At 48.7% G+C, this 27762-nt stretch overlaps 1 protein-coding gene across 6 annotated transcripts; it reads left to right on the top strand.

The window, feature by feature from the left end:
* SP2 (Sp2 transcription factor) lies at nucleotides 1-26722 on the top strand. Of its 6 annotated transcripts, XM_036837664.1 has the most exons (8): nucleotides 39-206; nucleotides 1744-1856; nucleotides 14073-14149; nucleotides 14952-15926; nucleotides 22412-22724; nucleotides 23583-23757; nucleotides 23971-24164; nucleotides 25456-26722. In XM_036837664.1, exons 3-8 carry the CDS (start codon nucleotides 14087-14089, stop codon nucleotides 25554-25556), a joined length of 1821 nt encoding a protein of 606 aa, XP_036693559.1. In that variant the 5' UTR covers nucleotides 39-206; nucleotides 1744-1856; nucleotides 14073-14086; the 3' UTR covers nucleotides 25557-26722. The 6 variants fall into 6 exon arrangements, with proteins under 6 accessions (XP_036693562.1, XP_036693557.1, XP_036693559.1 ...); XM_036837667.1 differs by lacking the exon at nucleotides 1744-1856 and having other exon boundaries at nucleotides 1-206; nucleotides 14070-14149; nucleotides 14952-15803; XM_036837662.1 differs by lacking the exon at nucleotides 1744-1856 and having other exon boundaries at nucleotides 38-206; nucleotides 14070-14149.
* The last annotated feature ends 1040 nt before the right edge of the window (nucleotides 26723-27762 follow it).

The following is a 27762-nucleotide window of genomic DNA, read 5'->3' as shown; positions in this document are numbered from 1 at the left end:
TGGCCAAACCAACGTCGCTCTAGGTGCCTCTCTTTGATTGGTTGGTGGTGCTGTCGGTCCCCAGTGTACCGAACTCTTATTGGTGAACGCTGCCGTCGCTCGGGCGGTGGCGGGCTCCGGGATTGGCGGGTGCTAAGCGGGCGGTGTCAGGCTCTCGGTGGCGGCGGAGGCGGCGGAGGCCCGGGAGGAAGATGTCGTAATGAGCGGTGGGTCCTGGCCGCTGCCGGCGGGGTCTTCCCGGCTCTCAAGGGTCGGGAAGACGGGCAGAAGCCGCAGGGAGGAGGAGCCGGGGCTGGGGGTTCCCCCCTGGGGCCGGGCCTGGCGCCGGGGCCCGGCTCCGGGAGGGGCGGGGAGGGAGGATTCCCGCCCGGAGGAGGAGCGGGGCTGGCCAGCCAGGCGGAGGCACCCGGAAGGGGGCGTTCGACTCCCCGCCCCCTCCGAGCCCGCTGGGCTGGAGGGCGGCGCTTCCGGGGGCTGGCGAGAGGAGCGGGCACCCAGGCCGGGCCTGGCACCCCCTCCGCCAGGTGGCCGACCCGCGTGAGCGCTACCAGGCCCGGAGACGTTGCCTGGGTCTGCTCTGAGGAGGCGGTCGACGTCTTGTGCGCTTGTTCTGTGTTCGGGGACCCTCTTGCACTCTAACTCTAGGTGCCCATCCGCAATTCAAGGTTCTCCCGTGTGCAGAGAGGGGCGGGGGAATGCTTGAAATTCCGACGGCGCCAACCACATGGGCACTGCTGGGCGTGGAAGCCAACCTAGTTAGTGATGTATCCCAGTCGAGAGATGGTGTCAGGACACGAGGGCACTCCCTAGGCAGATGATCTCTCGCCTTAGACTGCGGAGTGGGCAGAAACCTTTTAATATTTTCACTTGCATCCTTGAACCTCCAACTAGATTATATGCCAGCTCTTTGCAGAATTGTGAAACGTTTGAGAACTTGTTGACAGAGCTCCCAGCCTGTTACCTGACATCCCGGGCGGGGGAGGGAGGGGACTGCTGAATCCCAAAGGTCAGGAGCAAACCTAAGGAATGACAGAAGAAATAAAACAAAATGGATACTTACTTTCTTTCTCCACCCCACCTTCGTCCCCATTACGGTTCTCAGCCTCCTACCCATGCTTCTTGGCTTATGTTCCTGGTGGCTTTCTAATTTTAGATGAAAAGGAACTGCGTCTTCTCATCTGGGCCATTGAGAAACTTGTCCTCACTTCATTCCTTGGTTTTGATTCCAATATACTGTCATGTCTAATTGTTTCTTAATTAACTTGATCCAGAGGGACTCAGGCTGGCTTTTCTCAGTGCACATTCTCCCGAAGTTTGTTTCTTCTGAGGCTACTTCTTGCTCACTTATTTGTTTTCTGAGAGAAAGGGAGGGAGGAGCCGATAGTTCTGCTTTAAACAATTGGCCCATGGTCCCCCATTACATGGGTTTCATTGCAGATAGAAGGGTGATGATTGTTGCAAGGTACACTGGCAATGCACTGTCTAAAACTTGCATCCTGTACCCCAGAAGGCAGTAAGTATCACAGTGGAGGGCTAAGTGTTGAGTTGGTATTTTGGATAAGATTTTTTGGGCTAGAAAGTTTAGGGTGTTGGCCAGCTCACAGTTAGGCTTTGAAGGGAATGATGGTGGAGTCCACACCACAGGAGTAATTTTGATTTGATAACACAAAGAAACCTGTTGTCTGCAATAATGAATATAACTGCAGTGTCTTGTTTTGTTTTAAATTCTTGTGTGCGATGAAGGGGGCGAATCTGTCAGACAACCTATCAATTGGGCTGATGATGTCAGTGTTCCAGTGGCTTCTAACAGGCATTAATACCTGTTGGAAATGGATTCTCATTGGCTGGGGCGATTGGTAAGTTTTCTAATTCTGGTTCTTCCACTTGGTTGTACAGAGGCTTAACCTCTTTGTTTAAAAGCAGCAACAACAACAACAACAACAAAAAGCTGGTCTGACATAATTATGAGCCCCCTGAGCTAGGCTGCTAAAGACATAGTCTCTTTGCCGAGGAGACCCAAGTAGAGTTAGTTCGTAATTGGAGCGTCACCTGACTGCTCAGCAGGGAGAACTGACTCCAGGAGGAAGAGTTTGGCCTCACTGTTGACAGCACATAGACTGGCAGGCTCTTTTCTCTCAGATTCTATTAAGTTTGGGCCTCTGGAGGCTTGTCAGAGGAGAGAAGAAACTTTAAGAAGATTCTGGCAAATGCCTGGGGGAAGGAGCCTCATGGCATGACAGCAGAGAGGACAGTTCATTTTGATATCTTTGGCCTTGAAATTTCTAGTTCTTCTGTTGATGAATAGCAGCCTTTCAGAGAAGTTGCATAGTCTCTTGTACCCTAAACAGTTCTTTGCTATAGGTATGTGATCATTCCCAAGCTTGATTTACGCAAGTATTGCCCAACCAGGGCCTTTTTGAAAACATTTAAGCTTGTTGCAGCTAACCAGTAGACCTTGGTATTGGCTTGGGTTTAGCGGTCTTCTAGACCTTGCTCACTCCCATCTATATGATGGAAATGTAGCATGTTCTTCTAAGACTTACCTTTACCCCTTCTCTGTAGACACACAAATTGGAAGCCTTACTTCCAAAGATTGAAAAACTTAGGAAATATTTTGGAGGAGATGGAACAATAGCCACAGAATGAAAGATGCAGAGAAACACTGGGTGTGTAGAGTATCAGAAAATGTAGAGATGTGAACACTTCTGAGTTTAAATGATTACATTGTCCAATCTGAAACCTTGTGGGCTGCAGACTTAGAGCAAAATCTATTTGGAGAAGCTCCAATATTTTCTTATTAGTGTATTGGGTGATACATCTGGAGCGTCCCTTTGAGCAGCTTAACTGGATTTGTGAACGTCTTCCCAGCAAGTTCTAAGCGAGGACACTTGGTTTCCGTGGTGGGCTGGAAGCCAAGATGGGCTGAGAAATGGACACCATTATGGAGTACATTTGTTGATGTTTTTGCTTTTTTGTTTTTGCTTTGCTTTTGTTTGGATCCACGTGCAACTCCTCTTGTGACTTCCTTCTGTTGAAGGAAGGGAAAAAAGCTTTCTCTTTATTTCTTCCTTCATAGTGCCAGCACTTAGATCTTTATATTTTTGAACATAGTTGAAAGTTTCTTTCTCTCTGAAGAACTACTTCCTCGGTTATCAGATCTTTTTTTGGCTAGCAGCATTCTCTTAGGAGACCTCAGGGTGGGGAGGTCTCACTTTGCTGTCAGTTATCTGTTGGAGCTGGGTGGAAAGATGAATGAAGTGGGTAAAAACATGGGGCATTACTAACTTAAGGGCACTGTCAGCTTGAGTAGGAAGGAGATTAGAGATTGCCCTTGTGGAGATGTTCCCAGGTAGCACTGGTTGATTTGTTCCAGTTGACAGGATTCCAGAATGGAAAACTGATTTTTCTACTGCCTCACTCGAGGCTGAGAAGAGAGCCCAGGAGCAAGCTGAGTCAGCACTGGCAGCTTGAGGGACGCTACCACTTCCACTGCACGTCTAGGTCGCAGTCTTTGCGGATGCTCTGAGGCCGCCACTAGCATAGGGGATTGCTTCTCATCAGGATGGGCTTCGAGCTGGCATGCTCTTGGGAGATGAGCTCCACTCAGGAGCAGAGGAGTGTAAAGAGCTAAGTGCCCTGTTTTGCTGCTTCTCAGTTTACCCTCTGTGAGCAGCTCCAAGCAGTGTTGAGATGTCAGGGCTGTTTGTGTCACAGGAAGAACGTGCTTGCAGACCCAGCTGTTTGAATCCTTCCTTTGGCCATTTCCCCAAGCTATAGTTTGTTTCAGCATCGGAACTGCATGCTGTCCCTAGCCAGAAGCGCCACCACACTGAGAAGTGTTTGTCCCCATGCTGTGATTTAGGCTGTTAGGTGGTCTCTTCATCTCAGCCATGCAGTGAAAATGGCTCAAGAACCAGCAGGCACTGGCCTCCACACTCCCAAATGTCCTCTCTCCAGAGCTTCCTCTTTGGGGTGTTTGTTACCTCTTCTAGGGGACTTGGTGGAATCACAAAGCTGCCTTTCAGAGGGTGTAAATAGGCAGTAAGAGACAGCAGGCAGGGCCACGTGATTGGACGTGGAATATTTCTGCCCCTGGCCAGTGTCTAACTGGGAGTCTTCTCAGACTAGCCTCAGAACAGACCAAAACATTTCCCAGCCATCAAAAAAGTAAATGGTGAGCCAGCCCTCTCGTCCCAGGGGAAATGAAGTCACTACTCATTTCAGAACCGATCGTAGCCCCGGATGAACGTGTGAAGCGACTCACAAAGCAGAGAGCACGTGTTTGTGCCTCATGATATTCTTTAGTGGGGAAAAGTATGTCTTGGTTTCTTTTTTTCTCCTGTTTTCTACAGTTCTGAGGCCCAGTATTTTTGTACCATTTCCTGGGACTGCTTCTGTCAGAGTGAAGAGTTCTCACCATCCCCTGCTGGCTGCCCCGTGTCCCCACTCACTTCTCCAGGGTCCCTTCCAGTCTGATAGGATGCAGACTAGCAAACGACACGGTCACGTTTTCAGGAGAGAGATTCAGGGTGGAGACACATAAGAGGTATTCAGACAGCAGGTACGCACGTCGTCTTAACTCACTTGGAATAGAACTTCTTTCCAGTACTTGTTAATTGAAAGAAGCATTGAGATGTGGTGCCCGGTGTGTGGTGATGAGGTATGGGCTTTGAGAGTTCTGTCCAGGAGAAAGACCAGACCGTGCTGGTCCACGCACAGGCTCTCGTCCCCGTGTGAGGTGACTGGCAAAGTTGAGTTCCTTCTGGGACTGGATCGGCAGAGCTGACCTGGTGAGTGGATCCCAGCCTAGTGCCAGGATATGCAAGTCTGCAGGTTTTCTCCTTTGGTTCTTAAATTCTACTCAGGCTCTCCTGCTCTGCAGCCTCCAGGATTCATTCATTTATGCACTCAACAAGCATATATCGGGCACTTGCTGTATGCCAGGTTGTGGGGTGGGCGGGTGGGGGGTGCATCACTAAGTAAGACAGAGAGAAGTCCCTGCCTTTAGGAAGCTTACATCTTAGTGGGAGACAATAAATAAGGCTAACTAGTAGATACTAGACAATGAGAAGCGCTAAGGGGAAAAACCAAATAGAGGACAGGAGAAGTGAGAGGAGCGGTTTACATAGGGTGGTCCGGGAGGGGAGTCTGAGTAAAATCCTGAAGGAAGGGAGGGATTGAGCCAGGCTCAATCTGGGGAGGGGGTGGTGAGAACTCAAGCAGAGAGAACAGCAAGTACAAAGTCCCTGAAGAGGGGCCATACCTGGCACGTTCAGGAACAGCAGGGAGGCCAGTGGCTGAAGCGGTGAATGAGGGAGAGTGACAGGGATAAGTCAGAGAGGTCACATGGGCCCCTTATGTGTCATGATGTGGACTTTGACTCTTACTTTGACTGGGAGACGGAATGTACTGGGGGCTCTGAGCAGAGGAGTAACATGATTTCATTTAAGTTTGATGGATCTCTGGATGCGTGTTGAGGATAAACCAGCAAGGACAAGGTCAGAAGCCCAGCTAGGAGGCTTTCGCAGTTATCCAAGTGAGAGATGATGGGGACGTGAACCTGGGTGTTAACAAGAAGTGGTTGTGAAAGCAATCAGAGTCTGAACATATTTTGAAGGTAGAGCCGAAAGTGTTTACTGACAAGTGTAGAGTGGAAAAAAGAAGGGTCAAGGATGACTCCCAAGGTTTTAGGGCTGAACAGCTGAAAGGATGGAGTTCTATTCACTGCCGTGGGGAAGTCAGAAGAAGGCACAGAATTAGGGAGATAACAGGAGCTCTGTTTGGGGCTAGGTAGATTTGAGTTGCTTATTAGTACATCCAAGTGGAGATGTCAGTAGGCAGTCAGATATACAAGTCTGAAGATATAAGTTTGGGAGTCATCATTATATAGAACCTATATGTATTATTGGTTTCTAAAGCTCTGAGACTAGATGAAATCCCCCAGCAAATAGGTGTAGACAGAAGAAAAATAGGTCCCAAGACCAAGACTGAGCCCTGGAGCAGCCCAACCATTTAGAGTTTCAGACAAGGACCCAGCAAGGGAGTCTTAGAAGAAGCAGCTGGAGAGGTAGGAGGCCACCCTACAAGCCAAGTGAAGAAATTGTTTCAAGATAAGAGGGGCCAAAAAAAAAAAAAGAGGGGCCAGCTGTCAGATCAACACCAGCTGAGGTCTAAGAATTAACCATCGGACTTGGCAACGTGGAGGTCACTGGTCGTGGGAGCAGTTTTTGTGGTGTGGATGGGAGGGGGCAAGCTGGCTGGAACAGGTTCAAGAAAGACTAGCAGGAGAGAAATGAGGGACAGCAAGTATGGGTGACCCTTGCAAGGAGTTTTGCTTGAAAAGGAGAGAAATAATGGATCTTGGCTTATAAAGGGAATTTTAACTTCTTGACGTAATTGTGGACTCACATCAGGGTCACGGGCTGAGGCTGGGGTCAAAGTTGGGAGCAGGGAAGACAGGATGGCTCAATAACTGGGTGGAGACAAGATCTCCATTCTTTAGCCTGTGGCATTAGCCACGCCCAGAACTGTTCTCATTTCATGGAAAGTCAATGAAATTCCTTTTACTGTTACGGAGCTCTTTATATGGTTATTATAGTTGTTGGAGATTTGCTTCTCAGAAATGCTCAGAGCAATTTGGAGTCTTTCTTGATCCTTTCTCCAGCTAAGCTTATTCTCTAAGCCCATTTGTCAGCTCCCTTTGAGGTCCAACTTTGTTCTCTAAAACCAGCTGTGGCTTGCTTTTCCCTCACCAGCTCTGAATTCTTCCAGGCTAGGCAACTGGAAAAGACTGGGCTTAGGAACGGTTTTGTTGGCTTCAGGCCCAACTGAGCTGACCAAAATAGCCAGCAGGAGAACTGTCTACACAGAGTGAAATTCCTCCAGGGGAAGTACCGTAGCAGACAGCCAAGATGGCCATAGCCAGGGTGGTAGGACCCCACGAGGCAATAAAAACCTACTACCCCCAGGCTTGGCTGTGGAGTTTGAGCCAAGTTCTTCCCCAGAGCCTGCTGTTGTGGTATTTCTTTGGATCCCTTCTCTCTCAGCCCGTCTCAAGAGTAGTAGTCTCAAGTGAAAGACCAGTGGAACAGCCCCTAGTCTGATGGCCGGGGCTCCGGGGTCCCACCTGAGGCCTCTTCCTGTTACGTGGTGCTTGCTCCCTGAGTCAGCCTATGGAAAGAGCCCTAGAACAGAGCTGCACTCCCTGCTCCGTCATGGGGGGTGGGGGGAGTTCTGTGAGGGGTGCCGTGGGGCATATGCACTGGCACAGAGCAGGGGCACTTGCCCCAGACTTGGGGAGCAGGAGGGAAGATGTCAGGAGAGTTATAAATGAGCTCTGAAGAGGGACCGGAGTTGGCCAGACAAATGGGAGCAAGTGTGCTTAGGCTCCGAGGGAGAGAGGACATGTTGTAGTTCCAGAAATGGAAAACACTGAAGTGTTTGTCCCGAGAGTTGGAAGGGCAAGAGATAAAGCAGGAGAGGGGGAGGTGCAGGGAGGGAGGGGGCGGCTTGTTTCGGCCTTTATAAGGTTATCTTAAAATCCTTTGGAAGCTATTGAAGGATTTAATCTGGGGAGTAACTGTGTGGGATTTACATTTTAAAAGAGTCTTCAGACCAGATGGTGGAGGCTGGATGAGAGGTGGCTAGGCCAGAGGCTGGGAAGCCATTTTGAAGGCTTTGGGCCGAAGGTGGTTAACGCCAGCATAATGCAGATGGAGAGAGGTTTGTATCTAGGAGGTGGACCCAGGAGGACTTGCTGACTGAATGGTGATGAGGATGGCGTTCAGGTTTCCTTGTGATTGAGAGGCTGGTTTAACCAAAAATATTCATCGTTCATTCAGCCTGCAGGCACTGAAGTGTCGCTGTGCTGTGTTAGGCTTGATGTAGCAGTTCAGCGGTGAAAACAGACCTGGGCCACCCTTCCATGAGTGTGGAAGAGAGACATTAAGCCCATGATTATTTAATGGGTGGTGAGTTACCAGCGGAGTTAACCTCATCTCAGGGGTCCTGGAAGGCCTCTCTGAGGAAATGACATACCTGTTACATTACATAGTGGGCTCTCCGGGGGGAAAAAAAAACCTGCCTGAGACCTGAAGGGTGAGTAGGTGTTAGCTAGTGAAGAGAGAAGAAGAGAGCTCTAAGCAAGGAAAGGGCAGCGGCAGAGATGGAGGCTCTTCAAGGATCTGGAAGGAGGCCCGTGGTGGCTGGGGGTGAGAAAGCTGGGGAGAGATTGGGCAAAGGTGGCAGCTCAGTGTTGGAAGTTCTGTGGCCAGCCCAAGTGGAAGGCCCACAGAGGGCTGGAGGTACTGGTCCGCCACTCAGAGGGCAGATGTAGGCCATTCATAGACCTGGGAGTCCTCAGCCTGTGGAAGGTACCTGAAGCCATGTGAGTGGGCACAGTCACTCATGGAATGGGTGTTGGGTGAGAAAGATGATGTTAAGGAACATCTGTATTGAAGGGGTGGCAAAAGGAAGAGGAGCCCACAAAGGGAAGAGTTGGCCGGAGAGGTAGGAGAAAATCCATGAGGATTTCAAAGAGGAGGGAATCGTCAACGGGTCAGAAACTGCTGAAGGGGGTCAGTTGGATTTAACAATGAGGAGGTCCCTCGTGACCTGGGCAAGTGCAGTGTCAGTAGAGAGCTGGGGTGAAAGTCCAAGTGAGAGAGGAGGGGGAAGCAGAGTGCTGGCAGCTTTTCCACTAAGTTTGGCCGAGAAGGGAGGAAGCTGTAGCTGGAGGGACGGAGGTGCAGATGAACGATCTGTATGTACATCAAGAGCCGGGACACTCAGGGGATGCTTTTCCCCTGGTTTTGGAATTAAATTGGCTTCCAGCATGGGGAAAAGGAAAGTCAGGTGTGGTCCTATCAGGCACGGGATGCCTCCCAACCCCTGTCTGGAAGGCTTGTCTGATAGCCTTGGAAATTTTCCTTGCAGCCTAAGAGAGCTACTGTTGCTTATGTAGTAAATCACCGTAAAACTTCACGAGCCAGGGGACTGTTGAGAAAGTTTTAGCCAACCCAAATTAATGAAAGTCTGAATGATAGCACTCTGAAGGAAATGCAGCCTTTTCTTCCAAGAATATGCAATAACCCCACTTACCAACGTTGCTAAATGTAGGTTTCAGTGAACAGGTATAAACTGCTGTTAAAAGCAAATGGTACGATTGAAACAGTGGCAGTGGTATAAAACAGTTCCCTAACTATGCCTTAGAGTCCCTTTGCAGGCTTCATACACTATTTAGCCTCGCTTTGAATAGTATGAAGGAAAAGCTAAGCACAATTTATGTCCAAATTATACATTTTAAATATAAGGCTCCAAATTAATGAGGTTCTAAAGTACCTTTGAATATAGTCCTGCAGTTAGGCATCTGTGCTACATTTTTTTTTTTTATTTTTTTTTTATTTTTGGTTGCATTGAGTCTTCGTTGCTGCCCACGGGCTCTCTCTAGTTGTGGCGAGTGGGGGCTACTCTTTGTTGTGGTGTGCGGGTTTCTCATTGCGGTGGCTTCTCTTGTTGTGGAGCACGGGCTCCAGGCGCGCAGGCTTCAGTAGTTGGGGCATGTGGGCTCAGTAGTTGTGGCTCACGGGCTCTAGAGCGCAGACTCAGCAGTTGTGGCGGACGGGCTTAGCTGCTCTGCGGCATGTGGGATCTTCCCGGACCAGGGCTCGAACCCGTGTCCCCTGCATTGGCAGGCGGATTCTTAACCACTGCGCCACCAGGGAAGTCCCAGCCACCAGGAAAGTCCCTGTGCTGCTTAACCACTGTTCATTTCCAAACACCAACTGGAAATGCTGCTTTTCCCTTTCATGGGTAATCCCAGGATATAATTCTGCAGTGGCAGGGAGATTAGTCTCTGTTTTGGTTGCCCAGGTCCACAGCCCAGGGGCCACAAAACTCTGAGTGGCTCTAGGAGAGATACTTAAAACCACTGGTTTGAGATCTGGAGGAGTATTTCAGGGGCCAGCCGGGAAGGCAAATGAAACCAACCAAGACAGTGTGGGTGGAGCGCCCACAGTCTGCAAGGGTGTCAAGACTCTGCTGTAACTTATTAACTGAAGAGCCTCTTAGCCCAGCCCAGTCTCCAGACAGTTTGAGTCCAGGGTGATAATGACTGCATGGGGAGAGAGGGAGATGGGAAAGGGAGGTGAATAAGCACTGGGCCAGTTTTCATTTTGTTTGCATTCTGTCCTGTTCTAGTGTCCTTCAGTTTCATAACAGGGGATGTCTGAGGGAGAGTCATTCACCATTTTTAGCTAAGTGAACCTGAGCCCAAGGGAGCCTCCTGGGAGAGCCCCTGCCTTCCCTTCCCAGCCCTGCCAGCAGCTAACTCATCCTGTGTTTTTATCGGCAACATGGTTTGAGGATTATAAACAAGTTTAAATTCTCAAACTAGATCATTTAGTCCAACTTCCCACCCCATCTAGACATCCCATCTCTGACAGAGACACACATCCTGCCTCTGGCTAAATGATTCCAGAGAAGGGAGAACATTACCTCAGGAGGCAACTGATTCCATCTTTTGAAAGTTGTCCCCTCTAATAAACCAAAATTTCCACCCCAAAGTCTACCCATTGAACACATGTATGGAATAAACACCCTGGTGGGTATCGCTCCTCTGGTGTCCTGGTCACCACCATGGCTGCCCTCCTCTGAACGAGCTCCATTTGAAAATCCTCCTTTCAAAATGTCCCTCAGGACGGAACCTGACACTCCAGATGGGGCCCGAGTGCAGAGCAGATGAGGACTATTATTTTCTTCTATGACTGAACTTCTGGAAATTCAGTCCAAGATTGCAGTAGCTTTTTCAGCCACCACATCTAGATTCTAACTGCTTTCCATTTAACTTTGAGTCAAAACCACTGGGGCTTTTTCTCATGAGAACCGCTAGTAAGCTCTGTCTTCCTGTTCTGTATGCATGTGATTTTTTTTTTTTTTCTTAACCCAAGTGCAGTGTTTACTCAGCTTCAAAGTTTAAACCACCATTTGTTGATTACCCCCTGTGTGCTCAGTGTTTTTCATATTACTGACGCCTCCTAGAATCCTGTAAGGGTGACATTACCTCTGTTTTACAGACGGTGCACTGAGGCTGGGAGAGGAATGCCTCAGCCATCCCACAGTCTGAATTCTCATTTCGGTCTGGAGCCTCATGCTCTTAAGCACTGCACATACCAGTTTTTTAAGATCTCTTTGAACCCTAATACAGACACCCATTGTGTTTACAGTCCTCAGTTTTGTGACATCCATAAAGTTAATTTGCCTTCTAGGTCTTTTGCATGGTTTCCCAAACTTGGGTGGTGGAGAGACTGCTTTGAAGCCGCGTTTTCCAGCCTCTAGGGCACAAAACCAATTTAGTGAGTCACAACCGGCATTTTAAAAAATGAAATAGAGTAGAAAAATACCAAAGCCCATGACATGTAGCAAGGGCAAATTTTGTTTCAGGAAATTCTTATTACATCAGCACAGGACAGGGAAGTGTGTGTGGGGGGGGGTGTATATGCGTACACTGGGTCTTGATGTAAATTGTTTTTATGACTGTGGTTCATGGTCTAAATAGTTTGAACACTGCTCTAAAGGGAAAATGTTTTTCAGTCAACTTAGATTGTTTTCATTATAAGGCTGCAGCCTTAATTATGTATGCACATAAATCTGTTTATCAACTCATCGATCTAGTTCCTATAAAATTTAATTAAGTAACTACAGAAAAGCCAATAAAACTCAAATCAACAACATCATTTTGGGAGGAAAACAGTTGACTGAACCCAAATTGCTGCTGTCAGTGTAAGCACAGCACAGACTTGACATCCGGGCTCCTTGAGTTCCGCATGCCCACCCTGCAGTGTCTAGTGCCCAGCAGCATGGTCTTTCCAGGCTTCTGAAGAGCCGTCATTCCTCACTTTGCACAGATGTATCATGAATTACGTGCGCAGAATTGAGTTGTCTTAATTAGCCCATGTAGTTAGAGTGGTGCCACTTGGTACCAGTACAGTTGTAAACACACACACAGGCCCAGAAATGTGCAAATCTTGGTTAAGCAGCAGTCACCCAGCGATCTATAGTATATGTTCATTTTTAAAAGATGATCATCACAGTGAAAACACAAGAATAAAACATTCTGGTAGAGAAAGCACAAACCTCCGAGGAGAAGCCTGCATATCCTGGTCCTGGCACGCACCCGTAGTTTGAGACCCTGGTTGACATCGTAGCAGCAAACTGCTCAGGATGGCCTGGCTCTCAGCACTTAGGTGGAGGCATGTTCAGCTTAGCCCCCAAACCAGACTATCATCCTGCCTGCAATTCTCTCCCTCCTCGTTCCTAAGAATACTATGAACATTTCAGTCAGATGCCTTGTTGTTATAAAGTACACAGTGTATACCATTCTCTTGATGTAGCCAACCAAAACCCCCAAAAAAGAAACAGGTTTGTTCAGCATGACTTGTTTTTTGGCAACCCCACGCTTATTCTTTGTGATCACTGCTTCCTTACCTCAGTAATTGTAGTTGCTGTTCAGTCATTTGTTCTAGGATTTTGCTAAGGATCAGTGTCTGTAATATTTCAGGATCCACGTATATGATTTTGCCCAGAGCTCCCCTCTGGCTCCTCACACAGTTTGCAAGTGTGCCTGCAAAGTGTCTCCCTACTCTGGAGTGCAGTTCATGTGGCCTAGGGCCTGGAAACCATTTAAGGCTTTGATGAGCCTACTGTACTTACCTGTCCTGGGTTGCAGTTCCCGCTTTACCTTTTCTTTACCTTTCCCATTTAAGAATCATTCCCCCAAAGAGAGAAGCCAGAGGCAGCTGAAATGTGAGTGGTTCCGCCTTCTTCCTGACCTCTGCCTGTCTTCTTCCTGCCGGATGCCCAGCAGGGGCTCCGTGCCTGACTCATTCTGCCTCTTCGAGTCTCTGAGTAATACCCTTCTTGTTTCAGTACCTCCTGAAACCTCCTTTCCAAAGGTCTAAGATACAAGTCTGACTCTCTGCCTGGTGTTCTTTTCCTTAGTGATTTATAAACTATAAGATGGCTTAGATCCTTTCCCCCCAAATTCTCCTGATTTCCATTTTACTTGTATTTCTCTTAGATCAGACTTAAGTTCAGAGTAGAGATTCCTTTCATTACTTCCTCAACGTTCTTTATTTTCCTTTATTTAAAACGAGTATAGTAGAGTGTATTCGTTGTGGGGGAAATGAGAAAATACAGAAAAACAAAGGGAAAAATTCTTTAAGTGAAGAAAAAATCTACCACCAGGAGATAATGGCTTTTAACATTTTAGTCCCCTTTTTTTTTTTAGACTTTTTCCTGCTATATTCATATATAGAAATATATACACATTTAAGGAAAAATAGGATTTATTATATTTTCATTCTCATTATATTCAGTTATTAGCTCTGCTAATCTCAGTGATACCTATGGGGCTATGCCTATTGTCCTATGTAAAACTGTAAATTCATTTAAAGTAATTACCTGTGTGCTATATGTAATCTATACCTGGGCCATTGTGCTTATGTGGTGAAGGCTGAGCATAAAGCGCTCAAGACTTTTGCATGGAGTGGGTGTGTCCTCCTTGACGGGGATCCTGGCCCCGAGATGCTTCTTTCCCAGGCTGGCTTGGCATCTGGCTACAGCAGGAGTGAGCAGAAAGCCTGGGTCAGAGCCACAGGATTAGCTGGGGGGTTCCCCCGCCCACCGTATAGGGGTTCCGGTCTAGCTGGGGAGAGTCAGCAGTACCCGGCAGAGAGGGCTCCATTAGGTGGCACAGCGTAGTTTCTGAAGCCAGTGTTATTATAATCTCGGTATCTTCACATTATCCTAGACTTTATGATGGTTGGAGGAGGCGGTCCGATAGAGGCAGGACCAGCTATCCTCACAGCCTCAGGTGGCTGAGTCTGAGAAAGGGAGAAGGTCATCTACTGAAAGAGTTGTAGGGTTGCTAACCTTGAGTGGGGAAGTGTGGGGAAAGGTCCTTAATCTCTCATGGGGAAGCAGCCCAAATAGAGGCAAAAAGAAAATCCGAGGCAAGGGGACTTGGGTTCTTTTCGGGCATCACGGGTATTACTCCATCTCTTCTCTTCCAACAGATCCACAGACCAGCATGGCTGCCACTGCTGCTGTCAGTCCCAGTGACTACCTTCAGCCTGCCGCCTCCACCACCCAGGCGAGTGGGCGATGGGCTCTGAGGGTTGGGGGCTGCATCAGCCTCGCTGAAGGACTCACTGAAGCTGACATGAGACCGCAACTGAGCTCTGCCCTGGCTAACTATAACTCCCCGAGGCAATGAGACCAGGGAGGGTTCAGTTTTCCACTTTTTCTGAACTAAGAAACTAGGGCCACTCATCTAAGGTGCCACAGTTGAGTCAGGGGGAAAAGCAGAATGAAACTCAAGTCCTTTCCTCCAGACCCCACTGGCCATAAAAGGAAAACAGAGACTGTGTCCCCGCACCCTGGAGGCTCTTTCCTTGTAGCTTCGAAAGAACAGCCCTCCTTGATCGAAAAAGTCATGTCCCAAGCACTGGAAAACACTCTTCCAAAGGGTTTATTCCTCCTGTCCCCCTCCCTTTCTTTTTCCCTCCCTCCCTTCCTCAGTCCTTCCTCACTTGATGACTCAGTAAGGTGGGCTAACGGAGCTCCATCTATAAGCTGAGGGTGATTCCGTGTCCCCATTAGACACTATCAGGCCAGTGGGGAGTAAGTGGTCAGCCCATGCTGTTAGTTCACCCCGTCAAGGAGTGCTTCTGGGGAGTTCCTTCCTGAGAAAGGCATTTCTCACCCTTTCTCCCTTAATTTCTCAGTGGAGAAACCAGCGGGGAAGGGGAGACAGGGGCCACTGCCGGGAGAGGATGCTGGCTCCCTGCCCGCCAGTGGGGAGGAGCCTGCGAAGAGGAGAGGATCTTAGAGGGCGGGGCGGCTGGGCAGCAGGCCTCATGTCTCACTCCTTCTCTCCACGTGGTGTTTTGCAGGACTCCCAGCCATCTCCCTTAGCCCTGCTTGCTGCAACATGTAGCAAAATTGGCCCTCCAGCTGTTGAAGCTGCAGTGACGCCTCCTGCTCCCCCGCAGCCCACACCACGGAAGCTCGTCCCTATCAAACCTGCCCCTCTCCCTCTCAGTCCCGGCAAGAATAGCTTTGGAATCTTGTCCTCCAAAGGAAACATACTTCAGATTCAGGGGTCACAGCTGAGCGCGTCCTATCCTGGTGGGCAGCTGGTGTTCGCTATCCAGAACCCAACCATGATCAACAAAGGGACCCGATCGAATGCCAGTATCCAGTACCAGGCGGTCCCTCAGATTCAGGCGAGCAATTCTCAGACCATCCAGGTACAGCCCAATCTCACCAACCAGATCCAGATCATCCCTGGCACCAACCAAGCCATCATCACCCCTTCACCATCCAGTCACAAGCCTGTCCCCATCAAGCCGGCCCCTGTCCAGAAGTCGAGTACGACCACCACTCCGGTGCAGAGCGCGGCCAATGTGGTGAAGCTGACAGGTGGAGGGGGCAATGTGACACTTACTCTGCCTGTCAACAACCTCGTGAACACCAGCGACACCGGGGCCCCCACTCAGCTCCTCACGGAGAGCCCCCCGGCCCCGCTGTCTAAGACTAACAAGAAAGCCAGGAAGAAGAGTCTTCCTGCCTCCCAGCCCCCCGTGGCCGTGACCGAACAGGTGGAGACGGTGCTGATCGAGACCACGGCGGACAACATCATCCAGGCAGGAAACAACCTGCTCATCGTTCAGAGCCCTGGTGGGGGCCAGCCAGCTGTGGTCCAGCAGGTCCAGGTGGTGCCCCCCAAGGCCGAGCAGCAGCAGGTAGTGCAGATCCCCCAGCAGGCCCTGCGGGTGGTGCAGGCGGCATCCGCCACACTCCCCACCGTCCCCCAGAAGCCCTCCCAGAACTTTCAGATCCAGGCTGCTGAGCCGTCGCCTACTCAGGTACCACGCACCCCCTCTGCACGCGCCTCCCTCTCCTCCTCAGCTCTAAACGGCTGATGCTCCATCCCCACTGGCTTGCTTTCCTAGATGATGCTGATGCATCTCCCGACCTGACCTGAGTGTTGGGAGTCAGTACTGTTTGGGGTGGGTAATAAGTGGCCATTTCTGCCAGTTCATAGGACCTTGTACTGCTTATCTTTAGAAATCAGATGTGACATGCCTATGTACCTATATTTTGGAAACTTTCTTTATGGGAGTCTTTTGGCAGGGGGATGAGTAGCAGGCAGATATATACTTTTTAATAATAAAGTTTATTTTTTTATTCTAGAATTACATACTCCGAATGATAGCAAGAATGAAAAAATTCTAGTCAGAACCATAGAATTTGATGTAAAGTAAGAAAACCAATGAGAAAAATGTTGATCATTGTTAATGACAAAGAAAAAAAAAAATTAGGAAGAAGCACCCTAGCTTCATAGCAGGAACATTTAGGATAGATTCCTCTGGGATGCTAACTTCAACAGGAACTTATTTTTGGCATTCATTAAGGTGTTGTAATACTAAAATTTATTTGGCTTTGCAGGGCAGGTTTTATGCTTTGTGTAAGCCTAGTAAATGCCAGAGATTAGGCCCATGTTGAAGATGAAGAACCTGGAACTCAGAGAAGTTACCCAGTATCCAGCTCTCACGGAGCACAAATGACAAAAGAGCCAGGATTCAACTCAGATTTCTGACCTACACTTTTGTCCTTATTCCACCCTGGCCCACCCTGGCTCTTGTGTGTGGCAGGGGCTACACTTAAAATTGTACAAGGATTTTTTAAAATATAAAAACCAGCTCCTGCCATGGAGGAATTTATAATCCAGCTGTCTGTAAAGAGAACCGAGGCGTCAGAGTGACGGCAGTAGGGAGTTGTGTAGTCTCCCAGGTGGAGAAGTGCCCTTGAGTTTGAGCTGTGGACATAACGGACGCACAGGAAATCTGAGGCCTGCCCTCAAGTGCCTCCTCCTTTCTGGTGTATTGCATACTGCCAAGGGGTTTTCTATGAATCGTGGCCTTCTATGAATGTGAGGCTCCCTTATCAGACCTACCTTAAAGGTGAAGAACTGAGCCGATACCTGCTGCTCCTCGCAGTGCCTCCCCTCCCTTCCCTGAGGTCCTGTGTCTCGAGACTGATGGAGGCAGGGCTTAGAACCAGGTCTTCCTAAGGAAATAAGCATACGTATGCAGAAAGATTTAGCTACTGCATTACTTTGTAATGATGACATAGTTTTCCAGTATCCGGAGGTGAGGTGCTGTCTGTTACCCAACTGTAGATTTAGGCTGTTTCTAATCTTATCGCTAAATAAATTCCTAAAAGTGGGTCAAAGGATATGCACGTTTTAAAAAATGTATTATACTCTGTATCAGAGAAATTGGCAGTCCTCAGCCCTGAGGTCAAATCTGGCCCATCTATCTGTTTTTGTAAATAAAGTGTAATTGGAACACAGGCATGCCCATTTGTGCGGCTTTTGCACCACAAGGCAGAGACCTCACGACCTGCATAGCCTAAAATATTTACTCTCTGCCCTTTACAGATAAAGTGTGTTGACCTCTGCTCTACATTGTGGGAAAGAAAATGTTCTAGTAACAGAAACTTCAGATATGCAGAAAATAGCAATGATTTGCAAAAGGGGCACATACCAGAAAATTGAGGATGAGATGTGTATTTATTAAGAGATAACATGGGGTTTGTTTGTTTGCTTTTTACTGAGAACCACAGTCCTAAATAATCCAAGGATCAAAAATAACCCCAATCAAAATCACAGCAGAATTTTTTTTTAAACAAGTGACTTTTCCCCCTGTATCATTTGAGTGTAAGTTGCCACCATGCCTCTGTTATTTCCAAATGTTTTATAGAAAGTGTGTAATTCTTATACACAAGGAGGACAACAGCACAACCTTCAAACATAGGCAATTAGCAAGTAAACACACTGATGTCTAATTCAGACCCCATTCAGGTTGCTCATCACTTGCCGCAATGATTCCTTTGTGGCAAAAGGATCTCATCCAGTATCACACATTCCATTTAATTGTCATGTCTCCTTAGTCTGTTTTGACCTGGAATAGTTCCTCAGTCTTTACTTGATGTTCATGACCATGACACTTTAAAAGGCCAGTTACTTTGTAGAATGTTCCTCAGTTTAGGTTTGTGTGATGTTCCCTCATGGATAGATGCAAGTTGTACACTTTTTTTTTTCAGAAATATCAAAGAAGTGATGCTGTGTTCTCACTGCATCCCAAAAGGAGGTGCATGATTTCGATTTGTCTCAGTACTGGTGATGATTAAAGTGATATTTAGCAGGTTTCTGCACCTTAAAGTTACTTTTTTTCTCTTTGTAATGGATTAGTATTTTGTAAGGAGATACTTTCTGTGTAAATATCTCAGTCCTTATCAGACTTTTGCCTACTTATTTTAGTAGCTTTTATTGTGATAGAGATTTTTTTTTTTGGCCGGACTGCAAGGCATGTTGGATCTTAGTTCACCGACCAGGGATCGAACCCCGGCCCCTTGCAGTGGAAGCACAGAGTCCTGACCACTGGACTGCCAGGGAATTCCTGTAACTTATTCTAAAATAAAAAGTTAATTTAAAAAAATCTCTTATCATGGGACTTCCCTGGCGGTCCTGTGGTTAAGACGCTGGACTTCCACCATAGGGGGCCTGGTTTCGATCCCTGGTTAGCGAACTAAGATCCAACATGCCTTGCTGTGCGGCCAAAAAAGAAAAAAAAAAAGTTACATTTACAGAAAGGTTGCAAAGGTAGTACAGAGTGTCTTATACCTCTCACCTGGTCCCCCACCACCACCTTGTTAAACATCTTACATACCAGGGTACATGTGTCAAAACAAAGAAACTGACATTGGCATGTTACTGTTCACTAAACTCCAGACTTGATTGGATGTCACCATCCAATCAATTAATCAATTATGTGCTTTTTCTGCTCCAGGATCCCATCCAAATACCACATTGCACTTGCACTTTCACAATCAATTAATGTCCTCTTTCTGCTCCGGGATCCCATCCAAATACCACATTGCACTTGTGGGCATATCTCCCCAGGCCCCTCTGGTTGGATAGCTTCTTAGTCTTTGTTTTCCATGATCTTGACAGACAAGAGGCACATTGGTCAGGTATCCTATAGAATATCCCCCAGGCTGGATTATGGGTTTTTGGAAAGAATACCATGGAGACGAAACGCCTCTTTTCGTCACATTATATGAGGGGTACACAACATCTCTGATGATGTAACATCCCTGATGTTAACCATTATCACTTGGTTAAGGTGGTGTCTGCCAGGTTTCTTCATTCATCAAAGCTGCTACTTCTCCCTTTCTCAATTCTTTGGAAGTGAGTTGCTAAGTCTCCCATCAGGGGTGGGAGTGGGGGTGACAATTAAGCTCTACATCCTGGAAGGGAAAGTATCTGTATAATATTATTTGGAATTCTTCTGTAAGGAAGATTTGTCTCTTTTCCATTTATTCATTTATTTATATAAATTTATTTATTTATTTATTTTTGGCTGTGTTGGGTCTTCGTTGCTGTGTGCAGGCTTTCTCTGGTTGCGGTGAGCAGGGGCTACTCTTCGTTGCGGTACGCGGGCTTCTCATTGCGGTGGCTTCTCTTGTTGCAGAGCACGGGCTCTAGGCATGCAGGCTTTAGTAGTTGCAGCACGTGGGCTCAGTAGTTGTGGCTCATGGGCTCTAGAGCGCAGGCTCAGCAGTTGTGGCGCACGGGCTTAGTTGCTCCGCAGCACGTGCGATCTTCCCGGACCAGGGCTCGAACCCGTGTCCCCTGCATTGGCAGGCGGATTCTTAACCACTGCACCACCAAGGAGGTCCCACCATTTATTTTTTTATTCGATCATGTATTTATGTCAGTAGAGACTCATGTATATTTATTTTATACTTTGGGTTACGATCCAGTACTGCGTTACTTATTTTGTTGCTCACGTTGTTTCAACTCTGGCCATTTGGAGCTCTTTCTGGTTGGTTCTTGCATCTGTGTGACATACTCCCAGTCTCTTTTTTTTTTTCTTATCAGCTTTTTTTAAAAATAAATTTATTTAAATTTTATTTATTTATTTTTGGCTGCATTGGGTCTTCGTTGCTGCGCACGGGCTTTCTCTAGTTGTAGTGAGCAGGGGCTACTCTTCGTTGCAGTGCACGTGCTTCTCATTGCGACGGCTTCTCTTGTTTTGGAGCACGAGCTCTAGGTGCGCGGGCTTCAGTAGTTGTGGTACGCGGGCGTCAGTAGTTGTGGCACGCGGGCTCAGTAGTTGTGGCGCACAGGCTTAGTTGCTCCACGGGTTGTGGGATCTTCCTGGACCAGGGGTCTAACCCGTGTCCCCTGCATTGGCAGGCGGATTCTTAACCACTGCGTCACCAGGGAAGTCCCCTTTTCAGCTTTATTGAGGTATTCACATACCATGAAATTTACCCTTTTAAAGTGTACATTGCAGTGGGTGGGTTTTAGTATACTCATGGAGTTATGCAACCATCACCACTATCTAGTTTTAGAACATTTTCATCACCTCAGAAAGACCCCTTTAGTGGTCACTCCTCATTTCCCCCTTGCCCCAAGCCCTGGCAACCACTAATCCATTTTCTTTTCTTTTCTTTTTTTTAATAAATTTATTTATTTATTTTTATTTTTGGCTGCATTGGGTCTTCATTGCTGCACATGGGCTTTCTCTAGTTGCAGTGAGCAGGGGCTACTCTTTGTTGCGGTGCGCGGGCTTCTCATTGCTGTGGCTTATCTTGTTGCGGAGCACGGGCTCTAGGCACATGGGCTCAGTAGTTGTGGCTCGCGGACTCTAGAGCGCAGGCTCAGCAGTGGTGGCACACGGGTTTAGTTGCTCCACGGCATCTGGGATCTTCCTGGACCAGGGCTCAAACCCGTGTCCCCTGCATTGGCAGGCGGATTCTTAACCAGTGCGCCACCAGGGAAGCCCTAATCCATTTTCTATCTCTATAGATTTGCCTCTTCTGGACATTTCATGTAAATGGAATCCTACCATAGGTGATCTTTTGCAGCTAGCTTCTTTCACTTAGTACACTGTTTTCTAAGTTCATCCATGCTGTAGCAAGTGTCAGTACTTCATTCCTTGTATTTTCCCAGCCCCAGTCCTGGGATCAACCATTTGTCCTAGGAATCCTAGTTCCTTTTATTGGAGGATGTGATAACAGTTTTTTAAATTCTATCATTTTCTTCTCCATTTGTTTACGTCAGTATGGATTCATAGGTTCCTGTTTTATTCACTGAGTTATAATCCATTAGTATTGTTATTTTGATGTTCAAATTATCCTATGTTTAGCCAGTGGGAGCCCCTCCAAGCTGGCTCTTGTGTTCTTTTCACATGTCACCACCATTCTTTGAGCATTTCCTTACTTTCTGGTATAAGAGGTGTTCCAAGGTCTTCTTGTACTTCCCCTGACCGCAGTCCTCGAATCAGCTATTTCTCCAAGGAGCCCTGGTTTCTTTTAGTGGCGCATGGGATTTAGAAGCTAAGAGCTGGGTGCTAGGTGAGCTCATTGCTCCTGGAGTTTTGCTGCTTTCAGCCTTTCTCAGTGGACACAGTTAAGAAGAATATATAAATATACCTATACATATATATGTAATACCAAGATAGATACAGACATGCACACACATATATACATACATTTATATCTGTATTTCTCTATTTATATTGAAACCTAAGAGTTTCCATCAATACCTCTAATTCCCATCCAATACCACACGGTTCATTCTCGTTCTCAGGCTCTAACATGCATATTTTTAAAGGCTTTGGACACATATTCCCAGATATCCCTCCAGCAAGCCTAGACCACTTCACACCCCCTGACGTAAGAACACGTGCCTATTTCCCTACTGTTTTAGCAACAATGAGCGTTATGTTTTATTGTTCCATCCTTGTTAGTATGAATTGGAGAAAGACAGTAGTCTCTCCACTAACTGTGCCTCCTAAAGGCTGTTTTCATTGCTTTGATGAGCATTCACAGCACATCTTTTGTGAGGTCATCATTTAGCTGCCTTCTAATTCTTCAATTCGGAGATTTGGCATTATATTTTTCCATGCTAAGTAAATTAAATGTTTTGTTTCAAATCAACAGCATTTGTCAGCTTAGTACAGGGATGCCATCAGCCCTTTTTGTTGAACATCAACAGTGGGCGAATGTAGGCCTGAGCTAGTTGGAGAAGACTTGGGTGGACAAAAAGGCACCCGCTTCTCCCTTGGGCAGGGAGATGATGCTGCATTGAAAGGGGGCAGGAGGGCTTCCCTGGTGGCGCAGTGGTTGGGAGTCCACCTGCCAATGCAGGAGACATGACAAGAGTGTTATACCAGGGAATGGATGATATAAACATTCTTTAATGCAAAAAAAAGGGGGGGGGGCAGGAGCCAGGGCTCTCAGGGGGCATTGACTTTTTCTCTCTGGCCCCTCCCAGGTTTACATCCGTACACCTTCTGGTGAGGTACAGACGGTCCTTGTCCAGGACGGCCCCCCGGCAACAGCTGCGACCACCTCCACCACCACTTGTAGCAGCCCTCCGTCCCGTGCTGCCCATCTGAGCGGGACCAGCAAAAAGCACTCGGCTGCAATTCTCCGGAAAGAGCGTCCCCTGCCAAAGATTGCCCCTGCCGGGAGCATCATCAGCCTGAACGCAGCCCAGCTGGCAGCGGCAGCCCAGGCCATGCAGACCATCAACATCAACGGTGTCCAGGTCCAGGGTGTGCCCGTCACCATCACCAACACTGGCGGTGAGGGAAGGCCCCCGGCCCCAGGCGTGGGCAGCCTTGAGTTAAGGTTGGAAGGAAAGGAGGGAGCCTTTGGACTGGCTTGTGCTGCACTTCTCAGTTCAGTGGTAACATTTGGTGATATTTACAGTATGAAAGCAGCCTTGCACATAATCAAAGAAACATTGTAGGTACCTAGCACAAATGGTTCGTTGCATTCTTTAGCTGGGTGAAGGGCAATTTTCAAGGTAGTGGGAGCTCTCTGAATCTCCTCCCTTCGTCCTTCAATGAATTTCCAGCACTTTATGCATTTGGTTTAGTGGCCTGCGAGGAGTCCACCCACAGGCACTCCCCCTGCTTTGATGGCTTTATGCAAGTCCTAGAGGGCTTGATTTGTTCCAAAGCCCATAGAACTGTCTCTCCCTCTGTTAACAGAAATCCCTGGAGACTTTCCTGGGAGCAGAGTTGGTGTCTCACAAGGGCCTAAGGCTGGAGGAGATTCTGGAAAAACACTCCAAGACCCATGTGGGCAACGTCTGGAAGTGAATTTGGCCTGTGTAGTATAGTGGTTCTGGGCATTGACTCTGAAGTTGACTGGGTTCCCATCCAGATTCTACAAGTTCTACATGTGTGATCTTGAGCCTCAGTTTCTTCATCTGTAAAAGGGGGATGATAGTACCTATTTCATGGGGTTATGAAACTTAAGTGCATTAATACATTTAAGATCTCTAAAGTGGTATCTGGCACATAGCAGGCTCTCAAAAATATTAGCTGCTATGACTGTCAACCTTACTATGTGCAGGAAGGAAGAAGGGGGTCAGGCTCCCTCTTCTGCCCCTTTGGGCTTCCTCACCCTGAACTCTGCCCCACTCCTCCCCACAGGGCAGCAGCAGCTGACAGTGCAGAATGTTTCTGGGAATAACCTGACCATCAGTGGGCTGAGCCCCACCCAGATCCAGCTGCAGATGGAACAGGCCCTGGCTGGAGAGGCCCAGCCCGGGGAGAAGCGGCGCCGCATGGCCTGCACGTGTCCCAACTGCAAGGACGGGGACAAGAGGTGATTTGAGGAGACGGGCCAGGCGGCCAGCCTCGCGTGTGTCCTGTTCCCCAAGCCCTCCCTGGGACACAGACAGAGACGGGACCAGGTAGCGGCTCCGTGCTCTCCGACCTGACCCCACATCCTCTCTCCATCCTGTCCCGCCCCCATCTCTCTACCTCCCGCTCTTTGTGCTTCCCATTCCCTCTACCCCACCCTCAACCCAATTCCCAGGTCTGGAGAGCAGGGCAAAAAGAAGCACGTGTGCCACATCCCTGACTGCGGCAAGACTTTCCGTAAGACGTCCCTACTGCGGGCTCACGTGCGCTTGCACACCGGCGAGCGGCCCTTCGTCTGCAACTGGTTCTTCTGTGGGAAGAGGTTCACACGGAGTGACGAGCTCCAGCGGCACGCCCGCACCCACACAGGTCTGCTCCCCTCCCCTGCGGCACCCTCCAGCACCCCCGCCCCTCCACTCTGCACTTCCGCTCCCTGCCTCTCTCCCCACCCCCGCTCCATTGTCCTCAGCGACATGGAGACTCCTGGCCTGGCCAAGGAACTGCGGCACTGAGCGAGAGCTACAGACTGTCTCCTCGGGGTGCAGGACTACCCGGAAAGTCTCGCAAGCCATTCCTTTATTGCAGTGTTTCCCAAAGTGAGGTCAGTTGCGTTGCACAGCCTTGATGACTTCTGCCGTAAGCTGCATATTTGTTTAACTATCAGTGGCGTCTTGTGCCAGGCACTATACTACACATTCTACCCATTAACTAATTTAATCCTCATAACGACTCTATGGGGACGGTACTTTGATTGTGCCCATTTTACTGAGGCATGGAGAGGGGGCCAGGTCACACAGCCAGTGACTAGTGGAGCTGGTTCAACCCAGGCCCTCTGGCTCCCAAGTTCACGCTCTTGGTCACTATCCCACATTGCCTTTCCTACTGTTATTTACCGAATGATTTTCCTTAAATCACTTCACTATTTTTACTTACTATTTTTTTCACTATTTTTACTCTTTTATGTCCAGTGCAGTATTATTTTTCACATCACAGGCTTGGGATCATAGCTAAGTGTTTTAATGTACTGGCAAACAAATACAAAACTATAAAGTAGAAAATCGTTCATGCATCTACCACCCAAGATTGTCCTGGGTGTCTCCAGTGGTCCACAGCACATGCTTTGAGAACTGCCGTTCTGGCAGATGCCCCCAGTGAGCAGATGCCTGTCCTGGGCCTGGGGACACGAGGCCCAAAACTCGGGCTCCTGGCCAGCGTGGCGGGGCAGGTCGCGCCCACCCTCTGCAGGCTGCAGAGTAAATACTCAGAACAGCAGCAGACCCAGCCCGGGTGTGTGGCTCAGTCTGGCAGGTCAGAGGGGAGTGGGGTTTTCCTGTGAGGGGGAGGACTTTGAGCCGGGGTTAGTCAGAGAGACAAAGATCAGAAGAAAGTAGGTGACAGGCTACACGGGAAGCGTCCTGGGTGCAGGCGCACAAGTACAGCGTTTGGCACGGCACAAGGAATGGAAACAAAGTAGACTGGAGAGTGATGGGGGGGAGGGGGATGAGGACTGACAAAGGTTCACATCAGTGGATCATGGGGAGCACTGTGTAAGCAGCAGGTAGGCCGGTGACACGGCTTCACAGGTGCCCCTCACACCTCATGTGTGTGCCTCCTTTTCCGGGGCATGGCACTGTGACTGACGGGCATCTCCTCTTCCCAGGGGACAAACGCTTCGAGTGTGCCCAGTGTCAGAAGCGCTTCATGAGGAGTGACCACCTCACCAAGCATTACAAGACCCACCTGGTCACGAAGAACTTGTAAGGCCAACTGAGGCGGGAGGCCTCGCAGATTGCAGACCCCTGCCTGTGTCCTGCCTGGGCCCCTGGAGGAAAGAAGGCCCACAGCTGCCCTGGGCCCGCCCTCGCCCCTCCCTCCTGTTCTGCGACTGTCCCCACAGGAAGGGACTCTACTGCCCCCATACTCACCTCCTTCTGAAGCCCCTTGGCTCCGCCCTGGCCCTCCCCTCTCACCACAAGCTCCCGGCCTGCCCAGACCGTGGACAGTGGCCGTGCCCAATGAGACGTTCTAAACCAGGACGAGTGGGAACCCTTATTTCCAAAGGAAAAACATGAATTTCACTCCGTCGAGGAGCAAAGTGAGCCCCCCCTCCCCCAAACACTGCCGGAGTCGCATCGTGCCATGCCCCTCCCTCTCCTGCACCTCCCTGGCCCCCTCAGCCACTGCGGGTGCCCCGGGGCCCTGCACCCAGGGCACCACTGGCATCCAGCTCCACCTCCGGAGAGGCTCCAGAGGCCGCCTCCACTCCACATGCCCCTGCCCCACCCCAGCTCTCCTCCAGCACATTCCAACTTTCTATTTAAAAAGTAAAGCTACCCACGGACTCCCTGATTCCCCCCTTTTTCTATGGAGAAAGTTGCCTTATACTCTACTTCCGATGATGAACACTGTGTATTGTGTGTGCTTTAAAGAAGTTTTATTTAATTGCTCCCTTCTTCCTGTTCTTGTTACTCACCTCCCCCATGCCTGCTTTTAGTTTAGGGGTTTTGGGGGGCAATGATGAGCATATCAATTTTTTTCTCACTCTAGTAATTCTCTTTTCTAAACGACACAGCATTTCAACTCGAATCTGGATTCAGATAAAACACCTTCCCATCCTGAACCTCATCCCTCTCCCCCTCATCTCACCCGCCCCAACCAGCCCAAGCCCTACTTGTGTACAGTGTATATTGTAAAATAGACAGTTGTGTCTACTACATGTTTAAAAACATATTGCTTGTTATTTTTGAGGCTTTTAAATTAAACAAAAATCCAACTTTATTTTTAGTTGTAACTGCTTGAGGTATGTTTTAACGCATTAAGTGACAGATTTGTTATCCTTTATTAACGATGTACTTTGTTGGTCAGCACTGGGCTGACAAAAATTTTTTCTTGCTAATAAATTTAGTTGCCTGAGGCAAAATCTGCAACTTGGCACGGCAGCTTCCTTTGTCTTTCCCCTCGGAGAGCTCCGAGAGGGGAATCCTGAGGAGGGAGCCCCGGTCTCTCGGAGCTGTCCGCACTGGGACCAGGGCAGGACCTTGTCCTCCTGACCTTGGCAGATCTAGGCCACAGCCCAAAAAGGGCTTCAGCCACACGGACCTCCTGGCATTGGCACAAGCCCCCAGAGCACCTGGTGGGGGGACTCCAGAGGGCAGGGCCTGGTGCAGGTGTTCCTGCTTTGTTCTTCCCTAAGCCAGTTTTGCCCAGATGAAAGCAGGCATACTCTGCCCATAGACTCAAGTGAACAGTAGTGCCTTCCTTACCAGCAAGTGAATTCCTCCACTCAACTCTCCAACCCCCGGAGCAGGACTTTGGCCTCAGAGCCCGTTAGTAAGAAGCTTAGGAGAGAAATCCAAAGGGACCTTGCCTCAGTCACTTCCAGAAGGCTGAAGAGTCTGGAGAAAACACAGTTCCCCAAGATCCCTTCCCAGGGTGGAGGACCAGGCCAGAACCCAGCTCCACCCAAGAGAGAACCCTGGCCACAGTTTCTGTTTTTCTACTCTCCCTCACCCCAGCACCACAGGCAAGGCAGCAGGCTGATTTTGGTTTCAGCAAGTGCTGCAGATCTGAAATTTTCGTGGGGATTTGGGGGGATGGGCAGGGGGTGGGACAGGGCTCACTAGGAGATCAGGGGTTGGGATGGTAGGCAGATTGCGACTGGAGCCAGCTCAGTACCTGTGTTTAAACCTAGCAGGGGCCTGAAGAGCATCTGAGCTGAAGGAGGCAAGTTGTGCTCAAGCATACAGAGAACAGTATGTGCTTTTCTTGTAACAACAATGCCTCTTAATCAGCCTCAAAAGGACACAGCCAGGGTGGCTGTTCTGTGCAAGAGTGGCAAGGCTCGTTTAGAGCTATCCGTCTCCTTACTGTGTTTCCTTTGTCACCAGCGCCTGCATTTTTGCAAGCAAACAGCTTGTCCTTAGAGCCAGTCCACCCTCGCATCAGCTGAAGAAATAAAAAGGAGATG

The sequence above is a fragment of the Balaenoptera musculus genome, chromosome 20, assembly GCF_009873245.2.
Source record: "Balaenoptera musculus isolate JJ_BM4_2016_0621 chromosome 20, mBalMus1.pri.v3, whole genome shotgun sequence".
In the NCBI taxonomy this organism is placed as follows: domain Eukaryota; kingdom Metazoa; phylum Chordata; class Mammalia; order Artiodactyla; family Balaenopteridae; genus Balaenoptera; species Balaenoptera musculus.
This window is presented reverse-complemented; position numbering and strand designations above follow the sequence as displayed.